Consider the following 11,655-nt stretch of genomic DNA (forward strand, 5'->3'; position numbering starts at 1 on the left):
GTGTATTCCCAAAAAGGGGATGAATTGGAAAATTAAAACTTTCCTAGGTCAAATTCAAATCACAATCAGTATTTCCCAACTTAGGGTCCTTCTAAGCATTAACCAATTCAGGAGAAATCAAACTAAACAAGAATGTAAGGCAATTTAAGCAATCTCAATATTCCTAAACCATTCACCATAATTAAAATGACAACATTCAGGTGCATAAATTTAAGTGCGGAAATTAAATATGACATAAGAAATGTTATCGGGGTTCGGCCAATACTGCCTATGTCCCTGCCTTGGCTCACAAGTACAAGGATTCCACTAAGGCTCACTTAACGGGTAGAGCGACACCTAATACAACCAGTTCAATTAGCACAGGACTGCACTCAACCTTTACAAATTCTCCTTGCGGGGCAAAGAAGGCCCTACCGATCCTTACGGGCTAGATCAACGCCCCCTCAAGTCGCGCCTGGAATACAACCGAATTACAATACAAACCGTGTACAATATAATGTTTCTCCGATAAGCGAATATGTACCAATACAAATCAATCAATGCACATCAATAATATAGGATTTATAAGCTCAGTGCTAAATGTGTGCAATCAACACTCAAGATAATGTCTATACTCAATCAAGCATAAGAGTATGAACAAGCTATTCTTTGAAAATATATATGAAAGTGTATCTCAATCACAGCCTAGGGTTCAAAGATTTTCACCAAGATAAATCAAAATATCACAACAAGTATTTACTCAATATTCAAGCACAAGAGATATTCAAAACTTAGCTTGTAAAAAGATTCTTGTGCACACAAAAAGTATAAGCTAAGGTGTCTAGCAATCTAGATGCTAAGACCCACAAGCTTTCAAGTTTCTTACACAAAATATTTATTGATTTAAATCAAGGGAAAAATTTTGCTAAAACTCTCAAATAAAAATCATTCAATCAATTAAACAAATGAGAGTTTAGGAGAGTGGAATCAATGCAAGATGAAGTAGGACACTCTCACACAAGATTATCTTTCCAAGGAATGCTAAATGGAAGAGTATTTTTGGCTTGAAAGAACAAAAGGATCTCTCAAAATTTAGAGAATTTTTCCACTAATCAAATTGCTAATCTCCCATTAATCTGATCAAATGAACATATATATATAGGCACACTTAAAAAAATAACTGTTTGGGACACATGGCTAATAATTAAATTTGTTTTAAAACCCATTAAGAAAATTAACCCTGTTTACCCCTCTTTAATCTCAATAAAAATAAAACAATCTGAGAGTTTTCCGGTGCTCGACTTGAGGTTCAGTCGCCCGAACAGACACAACAAGAAAAGTCAATTTTGAAGTTCGAGTGCCTAAAAAATGGTTCAGATGGCTGAACTAGGCTATTTTAAAAATGTTAGAGATTCGAGTGCCCGGTCCTGAGTTCGGTAGCCCGAACATGCATTTTGGTCACTCAAGGCATATTTGAACGTAGGAGTTCGGGCTGCCAAGCTATTGGAAAATGTCAGGATTGACGTTCGATCGCCCGAGGATGATACATTCTTTTTTTCAATTGGTTGCCCGAAACCAATTCAACCCTTTGACTTTCCTAAGTGCAAGTGCTGAGACCTAGGGTCTTTCTAAGGCCTTTCTAAGTATGCCTAAAAACCTAGCGTTGGTCAACCCCCTAAAGTCATTTGATTAACTTATAGTCTATCTACGACATTTCTGAGCTCATAGATCCTATATGCATGATATGCAGTGATTATTACGAACCCATTTGAAATGAAATTATTACAGACCAAAAATATATTAAAAAAATAATGAATATGTCGGGTCTTCATATTTCTTCAAGTTACTACATGCTATCAATATGATCCGGCTTAATATGATCCAGCACACAAACTTGAAAGTCAACAAATAACAAGGATATTTTTCATTATCAAAACCGGATATGACCCATAGGGTCAACACGAGGTCCAAACCAAGTGGGATTAGTTCCAACATGTCCATGACATCAATCGGGATGTACCGAAGTTGGCTGTACCCAAAAAATTAATCCTCCCCTATTGAAAAGTTTGCACTTAGAAGTTAACCTAGAAAACTTAGTTGATTTTAAGCACTCAGGTGTCTAAGTCGAGCATATGAGGTCCAAACCAAGTGGGGTCTATCCCAACATGTTCATGACATTCAACTTGACATACCGGAGCTGACAGTACCTAAAAACTCCTCTCTAGTTGAAAATTTTTCGCTTAGAAATGACCTTAGTAAACTTAGTTGATTTTAAGCACTTAGGTGTCCAAGTCAGGCATACGAGGTGCAAATCAAGAGAGATCAGTCTCGACATGTTAGTGACATTGAGCTAGATGTTTCAAACCTGATGGTACCAAAAAAATTCTCCTCGGTTAAAAATTATGCGCTTAGAAGCTGACCTAGCAAACTTAGTTTATTTTAAGCACTTAGGTGTCCAAGTTGGGCATAGAAGGTCCAAACTGAGTGGGGTTAGTCCTGACACGTTCGTGATGTTGATCTGAACTTGCCAAAGCTGACGATACCTAAAAACTCCTCCCCGTTTTAAAATTTTGTGCTTCGAGGCAAACTTAGTTGATTTTAAGCACTCAAGTGTCCAAATCAAGCATACGAGGTTCAAACCGAGTGATGTCAGTCCCAACACATCCGTGACATTGAGTTGGACGTGCTGGCGCTTAGAAAGCAAACCTAGCAAACTTTAGTTGACTTAAGCACTTAGGTTTTCAAGTCAAACATGCCCTCTCCAAACCGAGTGTGGTCAATTCCAACTGATCAAACTTAACTATTTAAAATTGTATCATTTTTTGTTTAAGTGTGTCTAATCTTTCTTACTATGAAATCCTTTGTACTTATAGTACGTACATATTCAAATATATATATATATATATATATATATATATATATAGTAATTTTTTGTATAATTATCACTTTGTAGGGTCTACAATCTGTCAAAAGATGATGAGCATCATAATAACGATGCAATTTTTTTTTTTTTTTGTATTTTTTTTATTTGAAAAGATCATATATATATATATATATATATATAATGTTTCTGAGCAATTTTTTTATGTATATATTTTTGTTTTCTGAACAATATAGGAATTTATCATTAAATAAGGTTCAGTGCTATGTGTGCAGAAAATTAATTACAGGTTTTTACATGGAATAATGGGTGATTTAAAAATAAATAAATTATGTTAAACTTTTAGCGATGATTCTATACCGTCACTAAAAGTTGAGATAGTGACTATTAGTGATAGTTCCAAAACTATCACCAATAGTTTATATTTAGTGACAGTTTTCTGAACCATCATAAATAGTGTGACTTTAATTAGTGATGGTTCAAAAAACTGTCACTAAAAGTTGTAACTATTAGGGACGGTTCTCAAACTGTCACAAATAGTGCATCTTTATGAACGATTTAGAGAATTGTCACTAATAGTGGCTCCTTAGTGATGGTTTCCAATTCGCCACTAATAGTATGACTTTTAGTGATGGTTTCCAATCCGCCACTAATAGTATGACTTTTAGTGACGGTTTGAAAATCCATCACTAATAGTATGTCTTTAGTGACGATTTTCAGCCGAGAAAATGTGTCTATTATAGTGACGGTCTTAGAGTTTTAATGGCGGAATGGAACCGTCACTAATACTCCATACCGTCACTAATAGTTAGTTGAGGCCGCCGTTTTAGTGACGGTTAGCTATTATTAGTGACGATTTGAAACTGTCACTAAAAGCCTTCTTTTTTGTAGTGAAACTTTAATTGCCAAAATTTTAATTGTCGATAGTATCACTAATAGATGATTCTATCTCCCTAATATTATATATGAGGCTCAACAAGTAGAATAGATTTAGAATAGAATAGTGATAATATAGGTATATATAATTAACAACCTAAGAAAGAAAAGTTTGTCGCCATATATAAAGCAAATGATAACATAAAATTTACTAATGCATCATATTGAATAGAAAAGGAATGTACATTATTTTTAAAATTCTTTCTCGGAATATCTCATCTTTCTTCATTTCCATGTTATATGAAATAACATAGATAAATTTTTGCATCAGTGCTTTTTTTTTTTTTAATAACTGTTTATATTCTTATATATAGCATTACTATCCAGCCTATTCTACTTTGTCACAAAATTATAAACTAAATGGTGTGTTTAATTGGCAACTAAAAGATTTTTAAATTTTTGAAATAAAATGTTTATTTGCAAGTTGGAGAAAATGCGGGTTCATGTTACAATTATCTAATCTTTTTAAGTTTTATTATATATTACCTCGATTACTGCATAATTATTATTTTTATTAAATGGACGCGTTCGATTTATATTTATAAAGCTCTCTTTTTTCATAAAAAAAAAACGTTTCAAATAGAAAATATATATATATATATATATATATATTCTCTTGCAAAAGAAAGCATGCCTGCGTAAAGCTCTAACTCTGACGTTCCATGCAAACTTCATGCATGGTAAGAAGGCATCCATATCAAATGATTGAATGTTCACCAAACAATTAACAAGAAATGCGTGACCACAACTACCGAATATGAAATGATCAAATATGAAAAACTGTAGATCAAATCGGTACGTAACATAACTAATGTGAACATTGAAAAAGCACATGCAGCCGTAGCCTAACTCATTTGCCAGTTGGCCTGGAGGAACGCGCATACCGGTAAATTGCAAAAAGTCTTTTGAGTTTTGTTGGTGAACCACTGTTAACAAACCTTCAGGCTTAAGGGGAAGGCGATGCGTGAATGGAATGAGCTTTGCGCATGGAAATTTTGAACTTAGAATACACCAATATATGTGCACCGCTGTATTATTTAATATATGAGTGCAGCCGAAAACAGTTATTTCACATGTATTGATACCAAAAAAACAGTTACTCTAGAATATCAATATCAAACATAATGAGGGGAGAGATCATTCACATATTTATATATCGGATTTCATAGTGACTACGTCGCGCGGGTGTATTGAAATGGTTGATAGTTTTTGAGTAATTATCAAGATGAACTTTTAGGATTTGTAAAAAAGAAGAAGGAATTTTATTTGTTATTATATTTTTCTGTATACTAATACTGCTAAAAATAAAAATTTCTGTATAAATTATTAAAAATTATGAAAATCAAATGTTAATTTGATATTTTTTTTTATTTCTTTCATATTTTTATCGATAATTAAACATAAGAAATAAATTTTATTAAATTTTTACTTTTCTTAATATTTTTCAAGTTGTAAATGAAGGTTTTAACATGGCCAATCAACACACTGGTCAAGATAATTCATTAAGACCGAAATGTTGCATTAAGAATTAAGAAAGTCAATGCGAGCAATAGCCATTGTTATATATGTTTGCTGTTTGACCTATGGTAATTGATTGCCTGTTTCTTGTAAAAGTAAAACAATGTTATGCAGATGGTCTGATGGTTCAGATCATTCAACTCTAGGCTACACAGCGTCCCTTCATCAAGCTAGCTATTCAATTTGATACCGATCTGAGGAGGTCCCCGAGCTTATCCTCAATAAACATGAGCACACATTCCAATGCTCACCGGAAATTTGGTAGAGAGACCAATATTTCAAAGAGAAAGCAAAAATACCGCAGGGAACAGAGGCTATACAAAAGGAAAATCTGGTATGAAGAGGCCAATTTTCAAGCAAAAAGCAAAAACCTGCAAAGCGGTCACCAACACAACACTCCCAACCTAACCATTGTTGATAGTCAATATTTAAAAAGATAAGAAACTGAGTGATTTGAGGGTGCTTCCAAGCTCAAGTTAAAATAGAACCGGAACCGGAACAAAAGCAGGAAAATCTTTGGGGTGCAATTAATGCTAGCGGCGTGGTTAACCAGAAGCTAAAGTCAATCTTCCCTTACACCCTCTGCCCCTTTAAATGACTCCTATAAATATTCTCTGCACCCCTTCCTCTTCTCAAAACTTAGGTCGGTCTCATCCCTCTCTCTCTCTCTCTCTCTCTCTCTGATTCAGCATTATCATTGACAGTACTGATCAAAAGGGAAAACCATGGTCGTCCCAATAGCCCTTCTAAAGTTTGCAGACTGGCTTCTAGCTAGATCATGTTATAGAGCTGCAAGGAAGATGAGAAACTACGGGCTTGTTTTAAGAAACCTGTTCCTCAGACCATCACAGTCTCCCCTGATCCCTAGTGTGTCCAAGTGCGAGTTGGAGGGCAGAGGATGTGATACCTTGGTCTGCGACATTGATGGAACTTTGCTAAGATCCCAATCCTTCTTCCCTTATTTCATGCTGGTTGCCTTCGAAGGTGGCAGCATTTTTCGAGCACTTATTTTGCTTGTATCATCTCCACTTTTGTGGGTTTTGAACTATAATTTAGCACTTAAGGTCATGATTTTCATAACATTTTGCGGGCTTAGGTTGAAAGACATGGAGAGTGTTGGAAGGGCTGTTTTGCCCAAGTTTTATCTCGAGAATCTCAACCTTCAGGCCTATGATGTGTTGGTTTCAACAGGGTTCAAGATTGTCTTCACAAGCATGCCGCGAATGATGGTTGCAGGCTTTCTCAAAGAATACCTGAGGGTCGATGACGTTGTCGGGACAGAGTTGCACACTGTTGGCCAGTATTTCACTGGTATGCTATCTGGGTCTGGTTTGCTGGTAAAGCAAAGAGCTCTCGAGCAGTTCCTTGGGAAGGAGAAGCCTGATATTGGCCTCATTGGAAGTTCCTCTCCGCATGACCATCTCCTCATCTCCCTTTGCAAGGTATATGTTTGTTTTTTTTTTTTTTTTTTACTATATCATGTTTTATCATCTCGTCAAATCATTCATTGTGGTTATATTGATCAAGTATGTTATTTGTTATGACTATGTTAAAACTTGATATAGATTGTTGATACACAACCTAATAGTTTAAACTTTTAGGTAAAGTGGAAATCTAACATTGTATCAGAACTTTGATTACGAGGAGGTCGTGGGTTCTAATCTTGTCGTCCGTTTTATTCTATGACATTTTTGCTATCAGATTGCACGTGCGAGGAGTGTTAAAGTTTGATATACATTGTTGGGTCACAACCTAACAAATTAAACTTTTAGGTAAAGTGGTAATCTAACGGACTAAAATAAAATGTGATAAAAAATTGTGACTGTTTTATTATTATTGTTCATGATTTTCATGCATTGGTTATAGTGTACTCAAATGAGATAGTATGGATCAAAATTCTCTCCATCCCATTATTTTTTTTTCTAACTCTCAATGCACTTTAATTTAGATGCATGACGCATTAAATAATCATTTGTACTTTATTCACCTAAGTTGAAAATTTTTCATATGGTAATATATTTATTGAAGGGTATAATGAGAAAACATAGTAGAGAGTCTTTACACGGCAGGATGGTTAAAATTTATTACTTATATATTAGAAGTATAAGTTTTAAGAAGAGTGGAATGGCTATAAGATGGAAGATGGCTTACTTACATTGTGGACATCCAATTAACCACTACACGTGCATACATGTACATATATGCATATTGAAAGGATGGATGATTAATTTGGGAAATCTTTATCAAAATGATCAACCGTTATTGTTTTTATTTTTTAGTAGCCCCTACATCTAATACAAACCCTAATAATGTCTAAAGTTTGGGGGCTTGCCCAGAGCATTCCTTGTTACATTCATCTGCATTATAATATCTTTTTTTCACCAATTCACCTCCTTGGAATTGTGAACAAATTAACACTCCTAATTAGTTATTCCTATCTTAAATTAATATATTATGTCAATTGATTTCCAGCTTAATTACATATATACTTGTGGAATTGAGTAACGAAGAATGATTAATATTAATTAATTTAATTTGGATTCCTGTATGTATGGATCTCACAGGAGGCTTATGTTGTTGGCAAGGTGGACGGAAAGCCAAGTGCAAGTTCAGTAGTGCCAAGAAAAAAGTACCCAAAGCCGCTGGTGTTCCATGATGGAAGGCTTGCTTTCTTCCCCACACCACTGGCAACCCTTCTCATGTTCCTGTGGCTTCCACTTGGAATCACGTTAGCAATTTTTAGAGTCATTGTTGGGATTTTCCTCCCTTACAAGATGGCCCTTTTCTTTGCTACCTGGAGTGGGATTAACCTCAAGTGCAAGGTCAATGGTAGTTTCAACATTAATGAACATGATTCAACAAAGTCAGAAAACGGAAAAGGAGTACTCTACGTCTGCACCCACAGGACACTATTGGACCCTGTTTTCCTCAGTGCTTCACTGTGTAAGCCCTTAACTGCAGTTACATATAGCCTAAGCAAGATGTCTGAGTTGATGGCTCCAATAAAGACAGTGAGGTTAACAAGAGATAGAAAGCAAGATGGAGAAACAATGCAGAGATTGCTGAGTGAAGGTGATTTGGTGGTGTGTCCTGAAGGAACCACATGCAGAGAGCCTTATCTTCTGAGGTTCAGCCCTCTTTTTGCTGAGTTAGCTGATGAGATTGTCCCTGTTGCCATTGACACACATGTGGGCATGTTTTATGGGACTACTGCAAGCGGGTTCAAATGCTTGGATGCCATCTTCTTCCTTATGAACCCTAGACCTAGTTATCTTATTCAGATCCTTGGGAAAGTGCCCGCAGAACAGACCTGTGGTGGAGGAAGATCTAGTCGTGAAGTAGCAAATTACATACAAAAGCAACTTGCTGATGCCTTGGGTTTTGAGTGCACCACTCTTACAAGGAGGGACAAGTACATGATGCTAGCGGGGAACGAAGGGGTGGTCCAAGATAGACGAAAGAAACCCTTGCTATCAATTAATTTTATTTCTACGAGTCCATCCCGCATACCATAAAATTAGCTCCTCCCAGTGTTTGTTGTTGGATTAATATATCGATTTTATTCGTATGTGTCATGATTTTTATTTGTTTTTCCCACTTTTTTATATGCCCATTTTGTTAGACATACTCTCAGGGGCATGTGACCTGCTGATATCAGCTAATGGATGATGCACTGATTATCAATATGCATGATAGAAGTCAAACCATCTCCTGATATATTTAAGCGTGAGATATTGATGTATTTCCTATCATTTAATATGCAGCGGGGCTCTGTTAAATGCTACGCCTACTCGCTGTCACACTTCTCCTCGGAATTTGTGCCTTTTTTGGGTGGGGGAGGGTGGGGTTGTCAATTTTTATTAGGCACATCAACTTAAAATTACGTAAATTTTGGGGCAGATATTTATACTATCAAATTCACGACATTAATGCCTATTTGGACTTGAGACTACATGTCTTTAGGCAAATTGTGAACTATTTTCTTCCATCTTCCTTTAATTATAGGGTGAATAGTAGGAACATTTCCTTGTATTTATATATATATAAACCCTAGAAAATCCAGCTAATTTCTCTAACCTGATCCCCTAACATGAGCAAGGTATACGGTTGCGAGTCTTCATGAACTATACGGGCGATATGTACATAGCATACTGGTGACCAAACTTACTATTGCTCGCATAGGTCCTGTTGGGATGTGGCTCATATTCTGAATGGGACGCATGTACAAGGAAAGTTACGTGAGGTCAGGAGTAAGAGCATGAGAGGGGGCTGCAAGAAGGGGGCAAACCATTGATAGTTTAGGCTATAACCGTCAATGATTTCGGGAAGAATGCAGAGACGTTTCTTTCTTCTCCAAACTGTCGACAATTTAGCCTTAACCGTCGATCGTTTCAGTCGGCGCAAGTCATGTAATTTCAAATCTGGAGATCAGCAGATTGGAGGATTTTTTGCTGGGGATTGTTACAGGGATGGTTCAGATAGAATCTAAGGTTCCTGTATGCTTAGGGTTCACATATAACACTACAAAAAACAAGGTTATTAGTGACGGTTTCAAACCGTCACTAATAATACAAAATCGTCACTGATAAGTATTAGTGACAATTTGAAATTATTCCCCAGATCTGCGGTTACTAATACTTATAAGTAAAAAATCCATAAATCGTCACTAATACTGCACTTTTAGTCACGGTTTTATGCCGTCACTAAAAGTCTAAGATCGTCACTATAAAATCCACATGTTCGCAGCTCAAAATTGTCACTAACATGCCGCTATTAGTGATGGTCAATAAATCGTCACTAATGCTACCCTTTTAGTGACGGTTATTGAAACTGTCACTAAAAATATCTTATTAGTAACGATTATAAAATCTTTACTAATATTTGGTCTTTAGTGACGAATTTGAGTCGAGAAAATGTCAATTCTATGGTAACGGTCTAAGTCTTTTAGTGACAGTTTAAAAACCATCACTAATACTTCCTCCTGTAATTATTAGTAACGGTTTTTCAAACCATCACTAAAATTTTGAAATAATTAATATTTTTTAAAAAAATTCCTATAAAACCTGTAATTACATTTTAGCATACATAAAATTAAACTAGAATTACTAAAATATTCATAAATTATTCAAAATTAAAATATAAATTATTCAAAATTCAAATACATACAAATACAATTTCAAATTAAAAAATAAAAATAATTTTGTTCAGATAATAAAGAATACAAAAAAAAGTCAAAAGTTGCGCACATCCGACTATAGTGCGTGACATCATCGTAGTGTTGTGATGTGCAAACCCTAGAAAATAAAAATTCTACAAGAAATTAGTATATAGTGTTTGAACATATATGTATATACTATAATTAAAAATGATTTGATAACAAAATGATCAGACATTCAGACATAGTTTAAAAAAATGATATAAATGTAAATAACTAAGTTTAATCAATCGGAATTCACCCCACTCGGTTCGAACCTTGTATGCCCAAATTGTAAGTTAAGTGCTTAAAATGAACTAAGTTTAATTTACTTAGGTTTTTTTGTATTTTAACTTTACTTCTAAGTAGGGAAAAAGCTCCCGGGAAGAGTTTTTGGGCACCGTCAGCTCCGGAAAGTTTAGGTCAATGTGACAAACATGATGGGACTGACCGCATTCAGTTTGGACCTTGTATACTCGAATTGGATACCTAGGTGCTGAAAATGAACTAAGTTTACTAAGTTTGTTTGTATTCTAACGTTACTTGTAAATTGGGAAAAACCTCCTGAGGAAGAGTTTTTTGGCGTCGTCAAATCTGACATTCTAGTTTGATGTGAAGAATGTGTCGGAACTGACCCAACTTAGTTTGGACATCGTATGCTCGAATTGGACATTGTGTGGTTAAAATCAACTAAGTTTACTAAGTTCACCGCTAAGCGCATAATTTTCAATTGGCATGGAATTTTTGGGCACCGTCAGCTTCAGCATGTCGAGCTTAATGTCACGGATGTGTCGAGACTAACCACACTAGATTTGGACCTCGTATGCCTGATTTGGACATCTAAGTGATTAAAATGAATTAAGTTTACTAAGTTTGTTTGTATTCTAACTTTGCTTTTAAGTGAAGAAAAAGCACCCAGGGAAAATTTTTTGGGCACTATCAGCTCTACCACATCCAAGTAAATGTGGCGGACATGTCGGGACTGGCACAATTCAGTTTGGACCTCGTATGCCCAAATTGGACACCTGTGTGCTTAAAATGAACTAAGTTTAATTACTATGTAGTTTGTATTCTAACTTTACTTCTAAGTGGGGAAAAAGCTTCCGGGGAGGAGTTTTTGGGTACCATTAGCTTTCAAACGTCTAAG

At 35.5% G+C, this 11,655-nt stretch overlaps 1 protein-coding gene across 1 annotated transcript; it reads left to right on the forward strand.

Moving 5' to 3' along the window:
* Positions 1–6,039: 6,039 nt before the first annotated feature.
* Positions 6,040–8,879, forward strand: LOC131149072 (glycerol-3-phosphate acyltransferase 1). The gene is made up of 2 exons (XM_058099138.1): positions 6,040–6,756; positions 7,879–8,879. Exons 1-2 carry the CDS (start codon positions 6,040–6,042, stop codon positions 8,827–8,829), a joined length of 1,668 nt encoding a protein of 555 aa, XP_057955121.1. The 3' UTR covers positions 8,830–8,879.
* Positions 8,880–11,655: the final 2,776 nt, after the last annotated feature.

Source organism: Malania oleifera, chromosome 2 (assembly GCF_029873635.1).
Source record: "Malania oleifera isolate guangnan ecotype guangnan chromosome 2, ASM2987363v1, whole genome shotgun sequence".
Taxonomy (NCBI): Eukaryota; Viridiplantae; Streptophyta; class Magnoliopsida; order Santalales; family Ximeniaceae; genus Malania; species Malania oleifera.

What these genes read in the sequence shown, in the direction of transcription:
- LOC131149072 (XM_058099138.1), top strand. Translation starts at nt 6,040, where the DNA reads ATGGTCGTCCCAATAGCCCTTCTAAAGTTTGCAGACTGGCTTCTAGCT. An exon ending in TCCTCATCTCCCTTTGCAAG is followed by an intron (nt 6,757 to 7,878) that starts GTATATGTTTGT and finishes TGGATCTCACAG; the next exon opens with GAGGCTTATGTTGTTGGCAA.